The sequence below is a fragment of the Podarcis bocagei genome, assembly GCF_964188305.1.
Source record: "Podarcis bocagei genome assembly, chromosome: 12".
NCBI classification, from domain to species: Eukaryota; Metazoa; Chordata; class Lepidosauria; order Squamata; family Lacertidae; genus Podarcis; species Podarcis bocagei.
The window spans coordinates 33,696,251-33,719,817 of NC_138137.1; the positions used below are offsets into that span (position 1 = coordinate 33,696,251).

General features: G+C 42.4%; 1 protein-coding gene and 1 long non-coding RNA gene across 2 annotated transcripts in view; both read right to left on the bottom strand.

Annotated features, from left to right (window-relative positions):
- Window positions 1–23,567, bottom strand: part of LOC308569334 (putative acyl-CoA dehydrogenase 6) — a 48,332-nt gene that overhangs the window by 15,196 nt on the left and 9,569 nt on the right. Inside the window, exons 2-3 of the mRNA XM_081163091.1 lie at window positions 22,291–22,411; window positions 4,115–4,244 (exon numbers count right to left, since the gene is read on the bottom strand). Coding sequence (XP_081019217.1) covers window positions 4,115–4,244; window positions 22,291–22,411 — 251 coding nt within the window. The remainder of the gene's footprint in view (window positions 1–4,114; window positions 4,245–22,290; window positions 22,412–23,567) is intronic.
- Window positions 9,108–22,272, bottom strand: LOC308569343. The gene is made up of 2 exons (XR_014000677.1): window positions 21,981–22,272; window positions 9,108–9,262 (listed from the first exon to the last, which is right to left on the bottom strand). It is a non-coding gene; the product is annotated as an uncharacterized lncRNA (long non-coding RNA).

The window sequence follows — 23,567 nt, forward strand, 5'->3', positions numbered from 1 at the left end:
GAAAGGGGCCGTGATTGGGGGAAACAACCTTATGGGCCGAGCTGGGACCTGTGACGGGCCAAAGCTGGCTTGTGGACTGCAGACTCTCCACTCCTGCTTTAGAAGTTTTATTCAAAAATTACTTCCTCAAACCTCAGTGTTCCCTTAAGCATGGCAGTGCCACCCTTTTGTTGAAGACCTGCTATGGGCTGCACTTCTGTTGCCCCTGGAGTTTGTTATTAGAAGGAAGGCTAAGCGGTCCATTTGACCTCCTGCAATTCCTTTGGAAAATAAGTATCAGGGTAAGTGGTTTAGGGTTTATTATGAAGGACTCCCAATATAATCAGAATTTCTCATGTCGCTCTTCTGCCAACAGTGCTTGCAATTTCTGCTGCAAAGATTCTTGTGTTCCAGGCATGTCCAACAGGTCAATCGCAATCTACCTACCAGTCGATCGTGGGGTGTCTGTGGTCAATCATGGTCGAAGTTTGGTGAAGCCTCCCCCCCAAAAAAGCTCAAAAACTCTGGTCATTCCCCCCCCCCCAAAAAAAGCTCAGCAACTAACTGTGGTCAATCCAATGGGTAGATCACTGCCAGTTTATTTATAGTGGGAGTAGATCGCAATCTCTTGTAAGTTGGACGTGCCTCTTGTATTCAGTTCTCAACCAATGTGTCCCTTCCCTGCCTCCTCCCATCTCTTTTAGTGCAGCATATTCTTGCAATTTCTATGAGACATTTGTGTAGCTTGTAAATGGATGTGATTAGTATCCCAGAGGCTGTCATTGCCACATGGTGTTGAAAAAACACAGCAAACGTAAGCCAAAACACTGGGGGAGGGGGGGGGAATGAAGCCATGTGTTAGCTATTTATTGATTTGTTTAAAAACCACAGGGAAGAATTAAATATAATAAAAGCCTGTTCTGGGGAATTCTTTCCACAGTCTTATTGCATCAAGCTGCCATTTTTATCCTCAGCAGTACAATAAATGGGCCAGAGTTTGGGAGGAAGCAATCGATATGTGAAATTATGGCAACCCGCACGTTGCCAGGGGGTTTATACCACACATGTTTAAAAGGAAAAAGAAAATGCTATTTGGAAAGATCTCTCTGGGGGAAGCCTTCATATCGAACAAAGAATGTTCACATTTCTAACTTGTCTGGATAAATTCAAGAACAGGGGTGTTAATTCAGAAAGGAGTAGAGGTGGGAAGACAAGCAAAATGCATTTTACACCTGCACTTGACCAATTCCAAATTCAACGTTAACCACACGGTTGGATTACTGCAAAGGACTTTTTGTGGGGCCACCCTTGGGGTTGGTCCTGAGGCTACAGGTGGTGCAGAACATGGAAGCTAGGTTGCTTGTGGGGACAAATTACCACCAGCATATAACGTATTGATTGCAGGATATTCACTGGCTGCCGCTTTGCTACTGGGTCAAGTCCAAGGTGTTGGTACTAAAATCTACAGCTCAGGACCAGGTGACTTGAGATACTACCTTAAACCCAATGGTCTGCAGGAAAGCTTCTTTGGCAAGTTTCACAAATCTCAGAAGCCTGTGCTCCAGTAACTCAGAGCAGGACTTTCAGTATGACTGCCCCTGTACTGTAGAATAACGTTTCTGTCAAAATATGACAGGCACCCATTATCTCCACTTTCTGGAAGCAGCTGAAGACATTTCTCGTCCCAACAGGCTTTCCCAGGTGGGTGAATGGGTCTCTGCCACAGGTCTCTATCCTGTATTGTTTTAGTTTTGTTTTAAATGTATCAGCTGGTTGTTGTTTTGTAATACCATTTGCTGTTTTAATTGTACACTGCCTTAAGATGATTGTGTGCAAGGCCAACAGTAATTAATGATAATGAGCCTACATGTGCTTAAATCTCAATCCACAGGCTTCCTTGATAGTTGACAACACAACAGAAGGCAATCTCTGCCCCACCAAGAAAGCATAAACAGGTTGTCTCAGAGGCTAGGGACGCCATTGATCTGCTTCACCTGCGGCCACTTATGTAGCCCATGCATTGGTAACCTCAAGTCTGGATTACGACAACATGCTCAGGCTACCCTTAGCTTTGCTCTAGAAGATTTGGTCTGTAGTGCTTTTAATGACCACCTTACCCCATATGTCCAAGTAAATTACTGAGAACATTTGGGAGAACATTATTAGTGGATCCTCTGTAGTCCAGAAGCATGACTTGTGTCAACAAGGAGCCATGCCTTGAGTGTTGTGGGCCCAACTCCATGGAACTCCCTTGTATTAGAAATCCAGCAGGCACCATCTCTGGTAGGTTTCAGATGCCAGGTGAAAGCTGTTCTATTTCAGAAGGATACTGTTTTGCTGGAAAAGCTGCACAAAAGGGCAACCAAAATGATCCCGTGGCTGGAGCAACCAACACTTTTGACTTATTAGTTTAGGGGGGAAACTGAGCAATGGTGATGGAGACATGACAGGCATAAAAATTATGAATGGTGTGGACAGAGAGAACTTTTCAACAGCGTCTACATACACAAGTTTCTAAGACAGGTGATAAAAATCCCTTTGAGATTTTCTTTCATAGTATTTTCAACTCTGGTGTCTACATGTTAAATTGTTGATGGTCCTATGATTCTCTCATCCCGAATTACTTCCATCCATCTTCTAGCAAACTAACTGTCCAATCTTGTTCTTGTCTCTATCGAGTTGGGTGGCAATATTACCTGCTGAGAGTTTATTTACTTTTTTATTTTTTTACCTTGAGGCTCGTCTCATCAGCAGTAGTAATGGTACTGCAGTGAAAAAAAACATGTAACATGGCTTCTATTTCCTGAACTCCCAAACAAGATAATCAGCAGCTTTGATAAACTAGAGCGATTATCGACCTGCCGAAGTGGTGGGTGCCTGTGAGCTGCGATAATATGCAGGCTCAGGTGTACAGAACCATTTCTACTAATGGGTTTTTCTATGTTACCTTTCCTTCTAATTTGCAGAGTGGTCTTTGATCTTCACAGCATTTGCCTTCAAAACAACTGCTAAGTAGGTCATATGGCAGTTCCCATATTACAGATGGGAAATTGGTGAAGAGTGCACACCTTGCCCCATACGATGTTCAGAGAGGCAGCTGGAGGGGCCATCAGTCAGGCGGTGAGCCAGCTTGACAATGTGAAGACATGTGGGAAAACTTGACAGTGAGATGCTGATCTGTTATCCAGGTACTAAGAGTCAACAGCCTCCTTAGATACGGTTACACCACAAGATAGATAGGAAGGCACTTTCCCACTCCCAAGCTATGCACTGCAGCTAGAGACCAAATTGGATGTCAAGGTGGTGATGAAGTTGATGATAACAATAATGTTTTGGGGTTAGCGCATCTATTTTATTTAGTGTTGAAATATGTGCTTATATCTCACAAACTATCTGGAAAAAACCTCTTGCATATTTACAAACTCACAAAAAAGATATGGCAATTACATATATGAAATGTATAGTATTATGGGTTTTTTTGTTTTTTCATTCTCTTTTGCTCTCTTATATTCTTTCTTTTTTATTTTCTCGTTTTGTGTCTGTAGTAAATGTCGTTGTGTTTTGATATTTTTTAATTCAAATAAATAAATATTGATTTTAAAAAAGAAAGGGGGAAAAATCCTCTTGCTATAGCCTCATTTTGCCTTTGCACCAAAATAATAGCAGCTTTCTTGAAATTAGTAGCAAACAAATTAAATCAGGACCTTACCATTTATTGCAGATCTTTGCTGAATTGTGGTGAATACATAAAAGTAAACACATGCCAGGCGAGTTAATAGTTACCCTATTTATTTATTTGTGGGATTTCCTAGATTGCCTTTTGTTAATTGATCCCAGGGCGATTCACAATAATTGAAACAACCAAATGAAGCATTTAAACAAATCCTCCAACAAGAATATAGCTTTTCATTAAAATCTGTGTGAGCTATTCTTTTTCCTTTGTGGTATTTTATGACTTTGGGTGAGACATATGTCACATTTAAAATCTTCCATTTTTGCCTTCCTTCATTATGCAGAGCTAGATTGAAAGCTGTAGCTCTCTTTCTGCTTTTGTAAAAAAAACCTCACTGCCCCCTGAAGAACAAACCCTTTAAAGTCAAGAGAAAGAGCCAATGAGTTTTCTTGGGAAATCTACCTTGCAAGGGCAGGTGTCGCCATGTCAGCTTGTACTCCAATCGCCATGGGAACCCCTCCACAGCGAATATTTCCCAGTTCTTCAGCCACTGCAATACTGTATGAGAAGTCCAGGCCAAGGCCGCCATATTCTGTTATAAGAAAGGGAATTTTCTTCTTAAGAATTATAAAATGGTATTCAATCAAATTTGTTGTTGTTGTTGCTACTACCACCACTTACTCTATATTATGGAAAATTGGTTGTTCACTATGCATTTGGATACCTCTTAAGCTATCGTAACCTAATTTTTGAAGAATGTTCCCTCACAGAAAAGAGTAGGTTTTCATCTATGCTTGGATACAACTGGATGTCGTTTTAAATCAAGATTGTAAACTGAATTTTTCAAAACTGATTTTTTGCTTTCTAAGAATTCCCGATCAATGCTGGCGAAGCTACCAGTATACTATAATGCAGCTTTCTCTGACCTGATATTTTGCATTCCAACGACCTTCAGCCCCAGCCAGCATGAGAAACTGTCATGGACTGTAGTCCAAAATATCTGAAGTATGTGAGGAATCAAGTGTTATACTGTTTGTACATCTTGTAAAGCCAAACTATAGTTTACTGGGACTGCAGAAACATGCAGGCTCCTGAGGAGGAGCTCACAGCTCCTCTAAGTGCTCAAGGGATGCTGGTTTGCACTGCTCGCTTAATACCCGATTTAAAATCATGATTAAGAAGAATGAATACATTGGTAAAAAGCATCTTCTAAATTCTCTTCTTAAAGGTTATTCCTCCCATTTCCATCACCGGGAATAAACCTAATTCATGCTTATTTGTCTGAAGTTATATATGTACAGCCTAAAAGGATTTTTAGCAACTGACATTAAGAAAAACTCATAAAGCCCTCATATTTTGAAGCAAATGGCATTTGTTCAATAATGGAAATATACCATAAATCATGGGCTAAGATTTATCCAGGGTTAGCATGGCTTTAAGTTGATGTTAATGCTTCTCTAAATGGGACTTATTTCATTAGTCTGGGCTGAAAGAAGTCAGGTTCTTGACTTGCTCCACTGGGTCAGAGTTTGCTCCTCTGGGACATCTGTCGGAAAAGAAATTAAGTCTCCACCAGGGCAAACTACAGAGTACATACCAGCTCTATTTTCCCACACATGTACGCTTAAGGGGGACCATTACACACCACTGACCAAGCTCGGACATAAGTATGTTGCTTCAAAGCTCAAACTCTAGAAAAGGACCTCAAAAGTTACACCAAATCTGGTGCCTACAGTTAGTAATGATGCAGCCCTCTTGAAAAGAAGGAAACCTGGAGTTGCATCTAAGGAAGTTCTGCTCAGAATTGGCCCATTAAAATTCATCAGCCTAACTTAGCCATGCCCATTAATTTCAATGGGTGTACTCCGAGTAGGACGCGGGTGGCACTGTGGCTAGCCTAGGACAGAGCCTAGGACTTGCCGATCAGAAGGTTGGCGGTTCGAATCCCCGCAATGGGGTGAGCTCCCGTTGCTCGGTTCTAGCTCCTGCCAACCTAGCAGTTCGGAAGCATGTCAAAGTGCAAGTAGATAAATAGGAACCGCTCTGGCGGGAAGGTAAACGGCATTTCCGTGTGCTGCTCTGGTTCACCAGAGGCGGCTTAGTCATGCTGGCCACATGCCCCGGAAGCTGTCTGCGGACAAATGCCGGCTCCCTCGGCCTATAGAGCGAGATGAGCGCGCAACCCCAGAGTCAGTCACGACTGGACCTAATGGTCAGGGGTCCCTTTACCTTTTAACTTAGCCATGCCCATTAATTTCAATGGGTCTACTCCGAGTATGACTAGCAATGGCTATACCCCTGGGCTCCACAGAGCGTGGTATTAATTGGCTTAGATTCAGTTTCAGAAGAAATCCAATCAAGGGGCACTCCTGCCAATAGAGGTGGAAGGAGTGACTTTTGTCAATTCACTATTCTTGTACTCTGCAAAAATCTGCTCTGGAGAACTTGGGGACTTATTGTAATGAGGTAAGGGGACTGCAGGGGGAGAGGAAAAGTTTTTAAGTTAATAAAATGTAAAATTTAGAAGCAACAATTTAAATGCATAATAAGCTGACTTCAAGCTGCTTTTCATATGCAAATGCCAACATTACTCGAAACCTGACAATCATCTCTCAGAGTCCAGAACAATAAGGAAAGGCACTTTTGTGAAAAGATTTGATCTGCCACATTTTACCAGCTATAGAAAAACACTCAAGGGGGCAGAGGAGATTGCTGTCCTCTCACAAATATGAGCATTAAACATACTGATGTATTGTGATTCAGTGGTTTTTGATGTTCACAAAAGCTTAAACCATAATAAATCTGTTAGCCTTTAAGGTTCGATAAGGCTTTCGTTGTTTTTTGCTGGACGAGACATAGCTACCCCACTAGAAACCATAAAAAACTACGAAAAAACTCTTCTCCCTTAATACATGCACACATAAGTTTTATGTGTATGCCTCCTTTCCGCAGTTCAAACTATGCTCAAGGCAGCTTGCAACATGAAGAAGATACGCAACTACAGTGGTACCTCAGGTTAAGAACTTAATTCATTCTGGAGGTCCGTTCTTAACCTAAAACTGTTCTTAACCTGAGGTATCACTTTAGCTGATGGGGCCTCCCGCTGCCGCCACACGATTTCTGTTCTCGTCCTGCAGCAAAGTTCTTAACCCGAGGTACTATTTCTGGGTTAGTGGAGTCTGTAACCTGAAGTGTCTGTAACCCAAGGTACCACTGTATAACATAACAAAAGTAGTCATAAACAATAAATAAAACAATAAAAAATACTGAACAATTTCCACATACATCACAAGATTCAAAACTAAGATACACAGACCAACAGAAACAACAGCAGCACCACAGTCGGAGATGTCAGAACACAAAATTTGTAAGTGTAATCAGCACTTTGCCTAGTTGAACATCCTAGAAAATGATAATTCCACAAAGGGCATTAGCAGTTCCCCTGCAGTACAGGCTGTTCAGACACAAGCTGGTGTAGCACTGTGGTTGAGGGAGCTATACATCTGTAATCTCCTGATTCAAATGTCACCTCGGCCATGACCTCACCCGATGGACTTAAGCACATTCTTCTCCCTCAGCTTCAATATCCCTTTCTGCAGTGAGTGGGGATATAATCATACAGACTTGCCTTGAGGGATTCATCATCATCATCATCATCATCATCATCATATTCCAGACCCAGAGATACAGCACAATGAGAAAGCTAATCTATTCTGACACTTCCATTATCAGGCTATTTCCAGGACTACTTGGCAAACGTGATCTTCATGCCCACCTGCCTGCTAGCCCAACACACTTTCTACAATTTACCCCTGCATCCATTCCCCTCCCTTTCTGCCGTTGCCTCCCTTGTGCAAAAATTTGGAGCAGGAGTAGGGGACCCCCAACTCCCATCTGCATGGCCATTAGTCATGGGAACTGCAGTTCAGAACTTTGATAGCACTATATAAATGATACACAACCTGAAACAAATCTAGCTGCAAAAGACAAGACCCAAAAAACTTTTAAAAATTCTGCAATAGCAATACAAGCATTTGACTATAATAGTACCTGTCAATGCTAATTGCAATGCAATTTATCACAGATCACACAGCAACGCGGTGGAATGCATAATCGCTTTATTAAGAGGTTCAAAGCCAATAAAGTAACACACATGGATACACTGAATATGCATTGAATGGTCTGTCAAGCCAAGAGCAGTTTTAAAAACAAATGCCCTATTCTGTATTAACTAATGCATAAAATACCAAACAAGATCATGCAAAATCCTAGTTGGCACCTATTCAGGACCCTGCCGCTGATTTTAATTAACCTTATTTCATTTTGAAATGTACAAACAAACCTCTTCTCAGGCTAATTTAAATTCATCTATTTCATAAGGCCCCTTCCCCAATAGTTATTTCAAAGGCATCTGGTTTTCTTAAATAAACACGCTATGAGGGTTAGGCATGTTACATTTATGTTGCATCCTTCCATCAGGGGGACATGGATTTCACTGAACATCACAAACATGCAGTTTATCCTCCTATCAAGGGGTATATAAGAGAGAGAGAGAGAGAGAGAGAGAGAGAGAGAGAGAGAGAGATAGATATTGGTCCAAGGTCACACGAGCTTCATGGCTGAGTTGGAATTTAAAGAGAGCCTGTGGCCCTCCAGATGTTGTCAGGCATCAACTCGTATCAGCCCCAAGCAGCATGGTCAATGGTCAGGGATGATAAGAGCTGCATTCAACATCTGCAAGGATGGGATGGGGCACAGATTCCACATTGTTATTCTTGCTAATATGGAACCTCTTATTAAAGGAAGTTTGACTAAACAAAAGCTTAAACCAGGGATGTTTTAAATACACTTTTATTTTATTTTACATTGTGCTGCTTTAATTTTTTTATGTTTGTCACCCTGGGCTCTGACATCCACTTAAAAACAGTTTCAAATTCTGTTTATAAATAACAGCTATAGACATTTGCCAGCATAAGCAGTCAAGTGGATATGTGGGCACAATAAAAGAGGGAGAAGATATAGCAACCTGTTCCCTTGACCGTGGATCTGAGATATATTTACAATCAACACCAGCTTTTCCATCCAACGATTCCATCCAAAGGTAAGCTGCATTTGTGCCATACATTTGAAGCAACCTCTGGGGAAAAGAATTCTGGGATCTGTATTTTGTCAAGAGTGCTGGGAATTGTAGCTCTTTGAAGGGTAAACTACAGTTCCCAGGATTCTTTTTTCCAGGAGTTGCCTGAAATATATGTTGTGTACACAACCTACGGCTCTATTCCTCCCTACATCAGGAAAAGGGGAAGGGTAGAAAAGGATGGCAGGCCATTACTTTTGTGGTGAGGGCAGAGGAAAGAAGGTAGAGAAAGAAAAGGTGGGGGGCAGAACCAAAACATAATGCTTATTAAAAAGCCTTGGAAACCAGAATTAATGTGTAACTATTTAATTTTTAAAAAACAACCGAGCTTGTTGAGAAAAAGAACAGCCAGGTTTTTTGGCAACGTGCCTTGATTTTTAATCAGTATTTCCAAGGCTCTGTTTTCCTTAATATGCAGGGGAGATGAGTGTTCTGATTCTCTCCTTTTCTCAACATGTGGAAAACTGCTTCCTCTGCAAAACAAAATTTTAACAAGGTCGTGGAAGATGAAACGCATGACCTAAAATGCAGCTCTGCCCTCAAAAAGTGGACGTTTGTGCCTTAATCCATGCCTTATTATGAGATGAAGTAAAAACAATTTTAAAAACTGAGAGCAGCAAACTAATAACCTAAATAAACAAACAAGCAAACCAAACTTATCAAACTGCAGCAGATTCATGCTACAGTCCCTCACCCAAGACTCCTAAGCAAACTTAGTAATCATAGGATAAGAGGCAAGATGCTCTTATGGATATAGAATATGAAACAGTTAAAAGTGTCTGGTTAAAGAATATGAAACTGAGAACACAATAAACGAATAGTTCTCACAACGGAGGCATGTAAAAAGTGGGGTCCCCCAAAGTTATATATTGTGACAAGACAGTGATGAGCACTGCGCAGGACAAGTTTGCTGATGACTCCAATTAATTTAGGGTGATAAAAACAAAACAGGGACAGCAAAGAGCCCCAGAAGTATCTCTCCAAAACGGCAGAATGGGGATCAAAAAGGCAAAAACAGCTCAACCGAAGCAAGTGTAAAGTGGGATAAAAAATTCCTAGCTTCACTTATAGTGCTAGTGGTGTCTGTGTTGGCAGCAGCAGGGCAGGAATGGGATCTGGGCATTGACTGAAATGTCTCTGTACTGATGCTGTGAAAAAGGCAACTTCCATCTTGAGGAACAATGAGAAGAGAAGAGAAAATAGACAACAAATATCACAACACCTTTATACAAATCTATGACGCAACAACGCATGGAATACTGTGTACAGTTGGTGATGCAGTACAATTGGCTTCAGTTTAGTCAGCCTTTGTGGCTGTGGGGCTGTCACTTGGGCCTCTGCGCTGAAGTGTTATAACTTGTGCATCCTTGCCCTTTGGTATTAAGGAACAATTCAATTTAGTTTGCATTTAATGAGAAACTGCCTCATTCTTACTGCTCCAACCACTGAAACACAGGTACTCCTCAAAATTTGCAGTGCAGTTCTCCAACCAAAAATGCATTACAGTTGTACCCCGCAAGACGAACGCCTTGGAAGACGAAAAACTCGCTAGACGAAGGAGTTTTTCGTTTTCTTAGCCACTTCGCAAGATGCATTTCCCTATGGGCTTGCTTCGCAAAACGAAGCTTGCCCCGCAAGCTCCGGGGACAGCGGGGAAGCGCAGCGCGCCTTCCCCTCTCTCCCCGGACCCCTTTTGAACCAAGGGGCGGCAACGGGGAGAAGCGATTCTCCCCGCTGCCCCTTCCCTTGCTTTAAAACAGGTCCGGGGACAGAGGGGAAGGCGCGCGGCGCTTCCCCTCTGTCCCCGGAGATTGCGGGGCAGGCAACGGGGAGAAGCAATCTTCTCCCCGCCGCCCCTTGCTTTAAACAGGTCCGGGGACAGAGGGGAAGGCGCGCGGCGCTTCCCCTCTGTCCCTGGACGGTCTCCATAGGAACGCATTGATTGATTTTCAATGCATTCCTATGGGAAACCGTGCTTCGCAAGACGAAAAACTCGCAAGAAGAAAAAACTTGCGGAACGAATTAATTTCGTCTTGCGAGGCACCACTGTATTTTAGGGGCATTTCCTAGCAAAAATGCATGTACAGTGGTACCTCAGGTTACATATGCTTCAGGTTACATACGCTTCAGGTTACAGCCTCGTTAACCCAGAAATAGTACCTCGGGTTAAGAACTTTGCTTCAGGATGAGAACAGAAATTGTGCGGTGGCGGTGCGACAACAGTGGGAGGCCCCATTAGCTAAAGTGGTGCTTCAGGTTAAGAACAGTTTCAGGTTAAGAATGGACCTCCGGAACAAATTAAGTACGTAACCAGAGGTACCACTGTATCCGTCAAAGCGGCGTACCCAAATGTTTTGTATCGGGAGAAAAATCACACTAAAATGCTGATGAAGTTTCATGAGGACTTAAATAAATCACAATTTGCTGTGGGATTGTGGAGAAATGAGAAACTTACACAACCGAAAGTGACAGTGTCATCGTTCCCTACTTTCCAGGAGCTGCATTTGCTCACGGATTAAATGCTCCAAGAAACATTCCTAGACTAAACTTGCTGTTGCTTGCCTAAGCAGGCCTGGCTGATTAATGGAAAACACATTATTGTAATTAATTGCAAATCAAATTATATCACAAATGACTAACGATCGTGGCACAAAGGCCATGTTCATTAAAAATTTAACCTGCCACTATCGAGAAAGGTGTTTTTCTGCTCCTAGATGACAAAAAAGAACCCTGGCCTTAACGCAGATTAATTACCATCAAGACTGAGCATCATTTTGACCTTTTAAATAATCAATGTCCAATGAACACGACAGCCAAACTTTACATCTTTTGCCTTAAATAGCTGAAAGAGAGTGAATAGTGGAGGAAGGGGGAACTGCATTTCCTAAGAACTATGCAGACAGTTATGACATCCTAAGCACCACACAAAGGTTATTTGGTTTCTTCCTACCACTCACCATCTTGGAACCATGAATTTTTATGGACAGACGCTTCCTGTGAAATTTGAGAGAAAGCAAGTGGAAGCATCTGGAGAACATAAGGGACTGCTGGTTCAGTTGCAGTAGCCCATCTAGTCCAGCATCTTGTTCTCACAGTGGTCCCCCACATGCAAGCAGGAAAGAAACACAACAGCCCTCGTCCCTCCTGCAGTTTACAGCAACTGGAAATTCAAAACCATACTTTTACTCCATGAAATTGTCTAATACTCTATTAAAGCTCTCCAATTTGGTAGCCACCGCTGCCTCTTGTAGCAGCCAATTCCATAGTTCAGCTATGCGTCGTGTGAACAACGTTCTTTTGTCCACAATCTTCCAAAATTCAGCTTCACTGGCTATCCCCAAGTTCTTCTCACTTTTTTTTAAAGCACTGCCCATGATCCCCAAGCAGTGTGACAGGTCCACCAACATGTACAGGGCCACAGGTTGCCCATCCCTGCTGGAAGGCCCCACTGCCCCATTCTACTAAGCGACTGCAGTGCACATCTCTCACTCCTGCTAACAATTCCTCCATCTCCATCCATCCTCAGCCTTAGCTGGGGTTGAGCTGGGAAAACAACAAAACCTATCAAGCGAGCTTCCCTGAACTATTAGAAGAGGCATAGGCAAACTCCGGCCCTCCAGATGTTTGGGACTACAATTCCCACTATCCCTGACCACTGGTCCTGTTAGCTAGGGATGATGGGAATTGTAGTCCCAAACATCTGGAGGGCCGGAGTTCGCCTACGCCTGAATTAGAAAATGTACATTTCATGCTCCAGCCGTGCCATTTCCTCCCCAGGGAGATAGGATTTTATCCAAGTATCCACAGAGATACTGGCAAGCCTTCTCCCTTCCCAAGGACAGTAATTAACTTTCTGAGTAGCAGAGGGCTCTTTCCTGCAACAAAGGGGCAAAAAACAAGGTTGGACATAGCATTTTTAAAAATCTATTTTCCTTGTATATCTACTGAGGTTAAGGATTCTCCTTTCGCACACATGGAAAGTATTCAGCGCAGTACCGTCTGAGATCAGCTATTAAGATTCTGCAGGTATGGAAACAATAGACTGCCCCTGTTTTCCACAGGGATCTCCACAGTCCCTGCCATTAGACACTTTTATACCATTTGTCTCTGCTTGGGTCACAAGAAAGGTCTCCGAAACTCAGACTTAGAATTCAGAACTCAGAGTTAACGCTTGCCGGAGCTTCCTCTTCGGAAAGGGGCATCTGCAAAACAGCAGGCAATGAATCTGCCAATCTGAAGTCGCTGCTATGTTGACAAGCAAGGTGAAATGGCTCCCCAAGGTAAATGCGCCACCAGAAAAAGGGCAGAACAATCCTAGGAGTGCAAATACTGAAGCTCCGTTAATAGAGGCTAGATGCTCCTTTAACACGCTAGCCAATCTGCCGAGTTTACATTTTGCCCTTGGGATGTCTTCCCATCCTCTGCAGTTGCATTTAAAAATGCTCCCCCTCGCAAAAGCAGCATGTAAACAATTCTATGCCTGCCTCCTAAGGAGTCAGTTGCACTGAGATTAAGGCAATTTACTCCCAGGTAAGGGCATATGAAATTGCAGCCTTATACCAAGTCAGACGACCTACTGTCTGCGCTGTTCTACAATGGCTGGCAGCAGATCTCCAAGGCTTCCAGCGCTGCTTGCAGACCCCAAGATTTCACCTGGGTCCTTTGGCATGCAAAGCCCATGCTCTGAGCTACTGGGGTTGTGCCATCCCAAACCACCCCCCGCTTCTGAATAGTCAGGTTATCAGTAAGCACAATTACCGTGGGAACTCTTTTTTTAAGCAATAGATCAAGCCATACCTCTACCAACCTAGAGTGTTGCCTACATCATTCCCCTAATTAGAAGCTTGTGTCGCTTCATGCCATGCTGCCATTAAAAAATGTTAATGAGAACAGCCTTTTCTAGCTTTATTGTGTACTCTGGAGATTGCATGGACACTTGATTTAATTTGCCTCAACGTTTATTTATGCATTCTCTCCTAACGAATCTGCACTCTTCGTTTAAAATATTCAGGAGACAAACATTAATAAATGGAGGCCTAGATATTGGACAATATTCTCGTCTTGCATTTCAATCCGGCAGCCCAGTGCAAATGGCCGTAGCTATGCTATGTAGACATAGCTGGTTGGGATCCTTGGCAACACCACTAGGTAAAGGTAAAGGGACCATTAGGTCCAGTCGTGACCGATTCTGGGGTTGAGGCGCTCATCTCGCTTTACTGGCCGAGGGAGCCGGCGTACAGCTTCCGGGTCATGTGACCAGCATGACTAAGCTGCTTCTGGCGAACCAGAGCAGTGCACGGAAACGCCGTTTACCTTCCCGTCGGAGCAGTACCTGTTTATCTACTTGCACTTTGACATGCTTTCGAACTGCTAGGTTGGCAGGAGCAGGGACCGAGCAACAGGAGCTCACCCCGTCGTGGAGATTCGAACCTTCTGATTGGCAAGTCCTAGGCTCTGTGGTTTAACCCACAGCGCCACCCTGACAACACCACTAGCAATGTCAAAAAACAGAGTAAGAGAAGGAAGAGGTATAGGGGGACCCAAAACAGAAAAAGAGAAGAAAAAAATTAAGGGGAGGACAGCTGGTGTGGCACTAGCCATCAGCAACTCATCCAGGTCTAGCCCTGACTTCTTGCTTGTTGCACTGAATTGTTTGAAAATGAACACTTGAAGGCATTCAAGTAATGATGAATGGCCCTTGCTTGACCTGCAAGCTTTTAACCTCAGAGTTGCAAAGAACTCTTTAATGGACAGGATGGAATGATACCTAGGTTTTCTTTTCTGTAGAAAAAAAATGTTAGGTGTTAATGCATGTATTTGATATGCACATTATTATTTCTTTCATTTATAAAATGTTTCCTATATGGGGCATCTCAAAGTGATTTATAGTATACTTGGTAGAAAACTGCTGTAAACAAAATAATTTCACTCTTCAAAACATATTATAAAAGAGATTATAGAGAGAGCACCAACTTTCCAAGAACTCTACTTTAAATCATTGGCTATTGTATTTTAACTTCTGGTTTGTACAAACTTTTTAACATTCTTTTTTTCTCCCAAAAAAATAATCCAAAAATAACAGTAACAAAAATAAAACAATGAAAGCCAGTATATAAAACAAACAGGAATCAGTATCTAACACCAATAATAAAATTAGTGCCATACAAGTAAATAATGCAAGTGTTGTGTGTTGGGATCTTTACTCTTCCATTACAAAGTATAGAAAATTTGCCTTCAGTTGGAGATCTGTGCTTCTGGTTGTATCATACAGAAGAGAAATGTTTTCAGTTTCTTGATAACACATATCCTATCCTTTCTTGTACTACATTTAGTTCTATAATCCAAAAGGTTTTTATTTTAGTATTGTACAACTATTTTTTGAAATTGACTCCGCTTCTCTTTCACCTCAAACATAAAATGTTTTGATTATATATTTTGCTCAGTCAATATGAAACAAGTTAACATGGATAAATTGTTCCAAATAAATTTTCCTTTAAGTTAGCATGGATTAATGGAGCATGTGTATTTTTGAACAGCCATTCCAATCACTGTTGCATTATCAGATGTTGTTTCATAAGAACTTTCCCCCCATTTTCAAACATTTGGATGTCTGGGTGGCATATATGGATTTGTATGTGTAAATTAAGATGGATTTAGTGATATTTATTATACTGTTAACACAAGGTGACAGAATTACCCCTCCCTCTTCCCTGTTTTTTCCCTTTTTTTCTTTACAAATTTGCAATAAACATGGTGTTTTTTTAAAAAAATCCCATTTTTTGTGCATGTTGCTTGCCAGTCTTCTCTTTTAAATTTAGAAAGAATTGTATAGATTTTTTAAAACCAACTTTCTCTGAGCATTCTGTAACAAGAGATTTTTGAATGGAATTTTAAGACAAGAAATTCCATATTTTGTTAAAAGTTGTTCTCTTGTGGGTCTTATTTGGAAAGATGGAAGGTATGTCTGATTCAGTAGATTACTGCTTGATATTAAGCAACTATGTGTCCTTGGTTTATCCAATCCTTAAAATGAAGAATGTTTCACCAGATTGAGCCATTAAGTATATGTTGTAGTTGACTTTCTAGAAACTGATTAGTCAAAGGTAAGGGGAAACATTTCTGGAGCAAGTTTTTGAAAACACATGCTCCAAACTTTAAGCATAGCTTTTGTAAACATAAGATTGGTTTCCTTTTTAAAAAAAAACTGGTGGGGGAAATACTTTCTGACACTTACCATATTTTTCGCACCATAGGGCGCACCGGACCATAGGGCGCACCCAGTTTTTAGGGGGGGAAATCAAGAAGAAAAAAAATTTCTCCCCCAGCCCCAAAGAGCAGCGTACAGGCTGCACACAACCTCTCCCTGCCAGAGGGGTTGCGCGCAGCTATGGAACAAGCCAAGGATGGATCCCGCTCGCTGTTTTGGCTTCCCCTTTAGCCCCGTGCAGCCTCTACCTCCTGGGAGAGGCTGCGTGGGGCTAAAGAAGCCATAGGCCCGTGCAGCCTCTCCTTGCCGGAGGGGTTGCGCACAGCTATGGAAGAAGGCAAGGCAGCGAGTGGGATGGATCCTGCTCGCTGTTTTGGCTTCCCCTTTAGCCCCGTGCAGCCTCTCCTTGCTGGGAGACGCTGCGCAGGGCTAAAGAAGCCATAGCCCCATGCAGCCTCTCCCTGCCGGAGGGGTTGCGCGCGGCTATGGCACAAGCCTGCATTCGCTCCATAGGACGCACACACATTTCCCCTCAATTTTTGGAGGGGGGAAACTGCGTCCAATAGAGCGAAAAATACGGTAATTTTGGAAACAAGAAGTGATTTAACAGAATCAGCTTATAAATCTACACAAATGATCAACTTTAAAAAAGGTAAAATACATTCCAAGTTAGTACCAGGTAATTAGTGTAAAAATATGTGGTTGAGGTCTTAAAATAAAAGGCATAAAAATCAAACCCTAGCAGTATGATTCAGAAGATGTCCTCAAACAGTATTTCTGTCATTCATTTTTAGGATTCACTGATTATTTATCGTTTCCCTTTTCCTCTGGCAATAATGAAAACTGCTTACTAACTTCCCCAAACTTGCACCAGAGTTTACTATTAATAAAGGAATGTACTGGAATGACAAACTAATAAGCTACAACTACGTACGTAGACAAAAGCTGATGACACCTTCACAATAAAAACCCAATACAATTCAGTTGATCACAGTCAAACACGGCTGTCCACTTCTATTGAAACATTCTATTCCTATTACACACTTCATTCTTCACAATGGAACAATCAAGCAGATGTTTCCTACTTTTGAAGTAGAACAGGTGGCTAGACAGAAATTGTGTGTGAATGTGTTGTAGAGGTTAGAGTGTCAGACAGAGACCCGGGAGACCAGGGTTCAAATCACACTGGGTCATGAAGGAGGGCAAATGTTGTCCCTATTTTCAAAAAGGGGAAAAGAGAGGACCCAAATAATTACCGCCCAGTCAGTCTGACATCAATACCAGGGGAGATTCTGGAGCAGATCATTAAGCAAACAGTCTGTGAGCACCTAGAAAGGAATGCTGTGATCACCAATAGTCAGCATGGATTTCTGAAAAATAAGTCATGTCAGACTAACCTGATATCGTTTTTTGACAGAATTACAAGCCTGGTAGATGAAGGGAACGCAGTGGATGTAGCCTACCTTGATTTCAGCAAGGCATTTGACAAGGTGCCCCATGATATTCTTGTAAAGAAGCTGGTAAAATGCGGTCTTGACTATGCTACCACTCAGTGGATTTGTAACTGGCTGACTGACCGAACCCAAAAGGTGCTCATCAATGGTTCCTCTTCATCCTGGAGAAGAGTGACTAGTGGGGTGCCACAGGGTTCTGTCTTGGGCCCGGTCTTATTCAACATCTTTATCAACGACTTGGATGATGGACTCAAGGGCATCCTGATCAAATTTGCAGATGACACCAAACTGGGAGGGGTGGCTAACACCCCAGAGGACAGGATCACACTTCAAAACGACCTTGACAGATTAGAGAACTGGGCCAAAACAAACAAGATGAATTTTAACTGGGAGAAATGTAAAGTAGTGCACTTGGGCAAAAAAAATGAGAGGCACAAATACAAGATGGGTGACACCTGGCTTGAGAGCAGTACATGTGAAAAGGATCTAGGAGTCTTGGTTGACCACAAACTTGACATGAGCCAGCAGTGTGACGCGGCAGCTAAAAAAGCCAATGCAATTCTGGGCTGCATCAATAGGAGTATAGCATCTAGATCAAGGGAAGTAATAGTGCCACTGTATTCTGCTCTGGTCAGACCTCACCTGGAGTACTGTGTCCAGTTCTGGGCACCACAGTTCAAGAAGGACACTGACAAACTGGAACGTGTCCAGAGGAGGGCAACCAAAATGGTCAAAGGCCTGGAAACGATGCCTTATGAGGAACGGCTAAGGGAGCTGGGCATGTTTAGCCTAGAGAAGAGAAGATTAAGGGGTGATATGATAGCCATGTTCAAATATACAAAAGGATGTCACATAGAGGAGGGAGAAAGGTTGTTTTCTGCTGCTCCAGAGAAGCGGACACGGAGCAATGGATCCAAACTACAAGAAAGAAGATTCCACCTAAACATTAGGAAGAACTTCCTGACAGTAAGAGCTGTTCGACAGTGGAATTTGCTGCCAAGGAGTGTGGTGGAGTCTCCTTTTTTGGAGGTCTTTAAGCAGAGGCTTGACAACCATATGTCAGGAGTGCTCTGATGGTGTTTCCTGCTTGGCAGGGGGTTGGACTCGATGGCCCTTGTGGTCTCTTCCAACTCTATGATTCTATGATTCTATGATTCTATGAAGATCAGTGGGTGACCTTGGGTCGGTGACTGCCTTCCAGCCTTACATATCTCAAGGGGTTATTGTAGGGATTAAATGATGAGCGGGGGATGGGGGGAGCATGCACACCATCTTCCTGAACATTTTTAAATTATTATATATTAATTGTATAGGGGGACGCGGGTGGCGCTGTGGTCTAAACCACTGAGCCTCTTGGGCTTGCTGATCAGAAGGTTGGCGCTTCGAATCCCTGCGACGGGGTGAGCTCCCATTGCTCAGTCCCAGCTCCTGTCAACCTAACAGTTTGAAAGCACGCCAAAAAGTGCAAGTAGATAAATAGGTTTCCATGCGCTGCTCTGGTTTCGGTGTTCAGTTGCGCCAGAAGCGGCTTAGTCATGCTGGCCACATGACCTGGAAAAACTGTCTGCAGACAAACGCCAGCTCCCTCAGCCTGTAAAGCGAGATGAGCGCCGCAACCCCAGAGTTGTCTGTGACTGGACTTAACTGTCAGGAGCCCTTTACCTTTACCTTTTTTTAATTCCATAAACACCTACAAAGTGATACACAACATAAAACACAAAGACTTGCCCAAAGGTTTGCAATCCAATCCAGCAAAGAAAAGAAAGGAGATGGGGTGATTGAAGACAAAGATGGAAAGAGGCACACGAAATCTAGACACCTTGTGATGCAGGATTTCAAAACACTTTTTTTAATCATATACAAAAACTAGTGAAGTTATTTTCAAAGGCAGCTGCTCCATCAGAACTGGCATAATACCAACTGACTGCAGCCTAAATACCTTCAGACTAGCCATGTTACGAGCACGTTCATATTAGTGGTTAGAAACACAGCAAGGTCATGTCTCTTCACAGTGTGACAACAGTTAGGGTATGTTCACATTATTCTGCATTTGTGTTGTTGTTTTTTAAAAAATGGATTGAAACTAGTTTGTGGTAGGGAAACACCACATTGAACGGCAGTATTTGTCAAGAAACTCCAGGATCAATATGGATTGCAGCTAACAGCACGTAAGTTTGGCTTCAAAGATTAGCAGTGGTAGCGCACTGGATTAGAAGCAAACAGTTCCGTGAACATACCCTTAGATATGAAAAGAGAAGTCAAATCATCGACCAAATTGGGAATGCAAGACTGCTCTAAGTATGCCAGTCTAGAGAACCGCTTTGATCCAGTTTCTGGTTTCAAGTTCTCTTTAACCAGTAATCTCATTTGTCCTTTAAGGTTAATCTTTAATGTTCTCTTTGCACCGTCAGCATTTTTATAAAGTGGAAGCTCAAAACTAATTGGATTTGTCAAACAAACCCATCACGGTGTAGCAGTTTTCTGAAGCCGAGCAACTGTTTATTGCTACTGTTCCGTCATTCTGGCCCAAGCCCTATTAAAATAATGGCATTGTTTCGACAGAATTTTGGCTTTCGTTTTCTATCAGAGAGATACGATCAACGGTCAGAGAGAGAGAGAGAGAGAGAGAGAACACACATGTGTGTGCATGCATAAACACGTTCTTTCTTTTGTCTGGGTTCCTGGGCCTTTCCTGCAGCTGTTAACTGTCCAAGATAAACAATAAAGGAAACAATGCCTTCAAGGATACTCTCCATTAAATGGTTAATCCCACAATCTGCCTCTTATAAAATCAAAGAAGTATCCTCCCAGCCAGCCCAGTTGAAGCAAAGTTTCCACAATGAGACGGTGACAATATTATACCTTGAGGAACATATTCACATTGGAGACTTATGAAACATTTGCAAAGGGAGCTATTTTTAAATAGCTGCATTCTTACAGGGAAGCAAAATCACAGAGGCTGAATTCTGGAGCATTTAAGAGACAATAACCCAAGTCCACATTACCTGCAGACAATATTAAAACATGCACACACATGACCCTGCAAGGAAAACCCCGCACTTGAGTGGGACATAACAAATAGCAGGCGCTCAACAAGATCTGGCAATATGTTCAAAACGTTTGCCTTGCACATCTTGCTAGTTTTCTTGTGGTGAAATGCCAGAGATGTGACCCAAGCTGTAGGATAATAAAAGAAGTGCAATCTTGTGCAATTTAAATATGCAGTGCATTTTGAAGCCCATGTTCAATTTATGCTAAAAGCTGAGCATTAAAAAAGGGGGGGGGGCAGCAGACGAAAAAAGAAAACAAGATAAGTGATACATTACCAAGCTTTTGTTCCATTTAACTCTGCAATTTGTTTTTTTAAAGTGCATTTCTTAAACAGGAATGACCAAATGCGCACATATAACTACTCAGAACTAGATCTGAACCATGCAATTATGCCTCATTTGCTTTTCGTGGATTCTGTATCTTTTCAACCCTGACTATGATTCAAAGTATGTTTACGAAAAAATTAGTAACTAGACTAGTTCTAGTTCTCTTTCAGAAGCTACTAAGGATTAAAAAAAAGTCTTCCCAAGATAAGAGCAAGAAGTTATTTCTCTCTCAATTTCTACTTGAGTGTTTCAACAGAGATATGACAGCAGACCCTAGGACAAAATTGGCAAGTGATTTGAATTCTTGGCCTAGTCCACTTTCGTCCAAATTTTACAAGGTGTCCTGCCACAAATTTAAAGGTCTGTTTTTAACAAAAAACAAAAACCTGAGGCAAAGAAAACCAATGCTCTTTTTCAAAGATTGCAGTCCTCCTGAACTTAAGGTGAAAAAATGTAACTTGGCAACAACCTATGTTCTCCTGGACCTATCCCTAATGAACTACATTTGGCTGTATATACACCAGACCTATAAAGCACATTCAAAATACATTTCTTCTGTCAAAGAACCCTGGGAACTGTAGTTTGTTAAGGGTACTGGGAATTGTAGGTCTGTGGACTATGTGTGAACTATAATTCCCATAATTATTTGAGGGTGGGTTTTGAATGTGTTTTATAGGTCTGGTGCATCCCCAATCCTTGTCCTTTTCTATTATGTGCTGTGTAAAGGATCTGTGCAGCAACCCTAAATCCTATGATGAAACCATCCTCAGATTTATGGGGTTGACACGGTGATCACATTGTCCAATCCCTATGTAGACAAAATAGCACCACACACACAGAAGGTATAAGCAGGTCTCAGGGAAACCCCAAGTTTTTCAGAAGTACAAAACCCCTTAAATAAAAAACAACAACCCCAAACCTAAGCATGCTCAGTAACCATAAAATATTGATTGACCGTTGGGGGAGGGAGAGGGGGGAAAAGACAGGAGAGAAAAAGAAATGGTACTGATGAGCTTGGCTGGCACCTTGAACAGCACTGCAACATTCTGTTGCCGTTCCCAGTTGTTGCATTAAATTCTACAATGCAGTCAGTTCACACAAGGCAATTATGTTAAGATTGAGCACAAGGAACTTTGATTCTCATCCTACACACCTGTTTGCTGGTAGAGTGGTTCATAAGTCAGGCTCTTCATTCAAATGTGTAAGGAGGCTCTGCAAGAATAAATTAAGCATGTCCCGGAATACACCCAGAGCAAATTACACCTGTGATCAGGAGGGTAGGGGAAACTGCTATGTATCTTGGTGAAATCCCCCCGGTGTTAAAATGTTCTAAATGAGATGAATTTACAAATAGCTATTGAGATTAATTTAGAAACAGCTTTTGGTAAATCTCTGAACCAAGCCCTTTAAAGGCCAGAACATGCCTTTTACATTAAAAGTAGAGACTTAAGACTATTTCTTACCAGTTGGCTTATTCACTCCAAGGAATCCAGCTTTCCCCAGAGTCTTAAAAACTTGGTGTGCTGGAAACTGTCCCTCTTCTTCCCATTTGTCCACAAATGGGTTGATTTCTTTGTCAATAATCTGTATTTTGAGAAGTGGGGGGGAGAGGGAGAGACAAGAGTTCGGAAAGTTAAGCTTGTGCTATTTGGCCTGGCTGAGTCCGATTAGCTTCAGTGGGCCTAAATAGGCTTAACACCAGGTGCTACAGTTTAAATGAGATTGTGGCAGGGTTTGTGTGTCAGGCTTCTCATCTTAAATTGAAACAAAGCACTTTGTTAACACCTAAGGACAGCTGACTTTTCCAGTTCTTGGGAGATTTCCCTCATCTTAATCACGCTTTCAATTCAAATCAACAGCATCCTGTAGGCAGTGCTGGCTGGTGCCCACTGGGACTGGTAGGGCAGAAGGCGGGGAGCCCCACAGTAGATGGCGCCACAGCCAACTTATTCTAAGTTTGCCCCTCTTCCTCCCCACTGAGTTCTACAAGGGCAATATGGAGACTAAGCAGGGGGAAAGCTGATAGGCCCCATTTGCCCTAATGGACTAGCCTCCATGTGTTGGCTGGGGTTGATGGGAGTTGTAGTCCAAAGCATGTGGAGGGCAACAGATTGGTGGAGGCTGCTGGATGGCCTGACAAATGGCAGCTCTTTCCCCACTTCCAACTAAGTCCCCTTTGGGGAACCACAGAAATTCACATACTCCTTTGTGAATCCTTTCTGCCCTGCAGGTGTATTGAAGCTGCTTGGAAGTAAATGGAAAAATGAAGGCAGATAAACATATGAGATAAGAATTATTTCCCTCATGAATCTTGAAAGGTTCTGGAAACCAAGCCTTACGAGCAATGGTTGAGGGAGTTGGGTATGTTTAGCATGGTAAAGAAGAGACTGAAATAGGATAGCCATCTTCAAATATCTAAAGGGCTGTTGTACAGAGAATGGAGCAAGCTTGTTTTCTCCTGCTCCAGAGGCTAGGACCCAAATCAATGGATTCAAGTTACAAGAAAGGAGATTCTGACTAAACATCAAGAACTTTCTGACAGTTAAGAGCTGTTCAACAGTGGCTCAGACTCCCACAAGAGGTGGTGGACTCTCCTTCCTTTGAGGTTTTTAAGCAGAGGTTGAATGATCTAGTTGAGATCATGTATGGTCCAGATGAGATTCCTGCATTGCAAGGGATTGGACTGGATGACCCTCGGGGTCCCTTCCAACTCCACCATTCTATGGTCCTATTAACATGA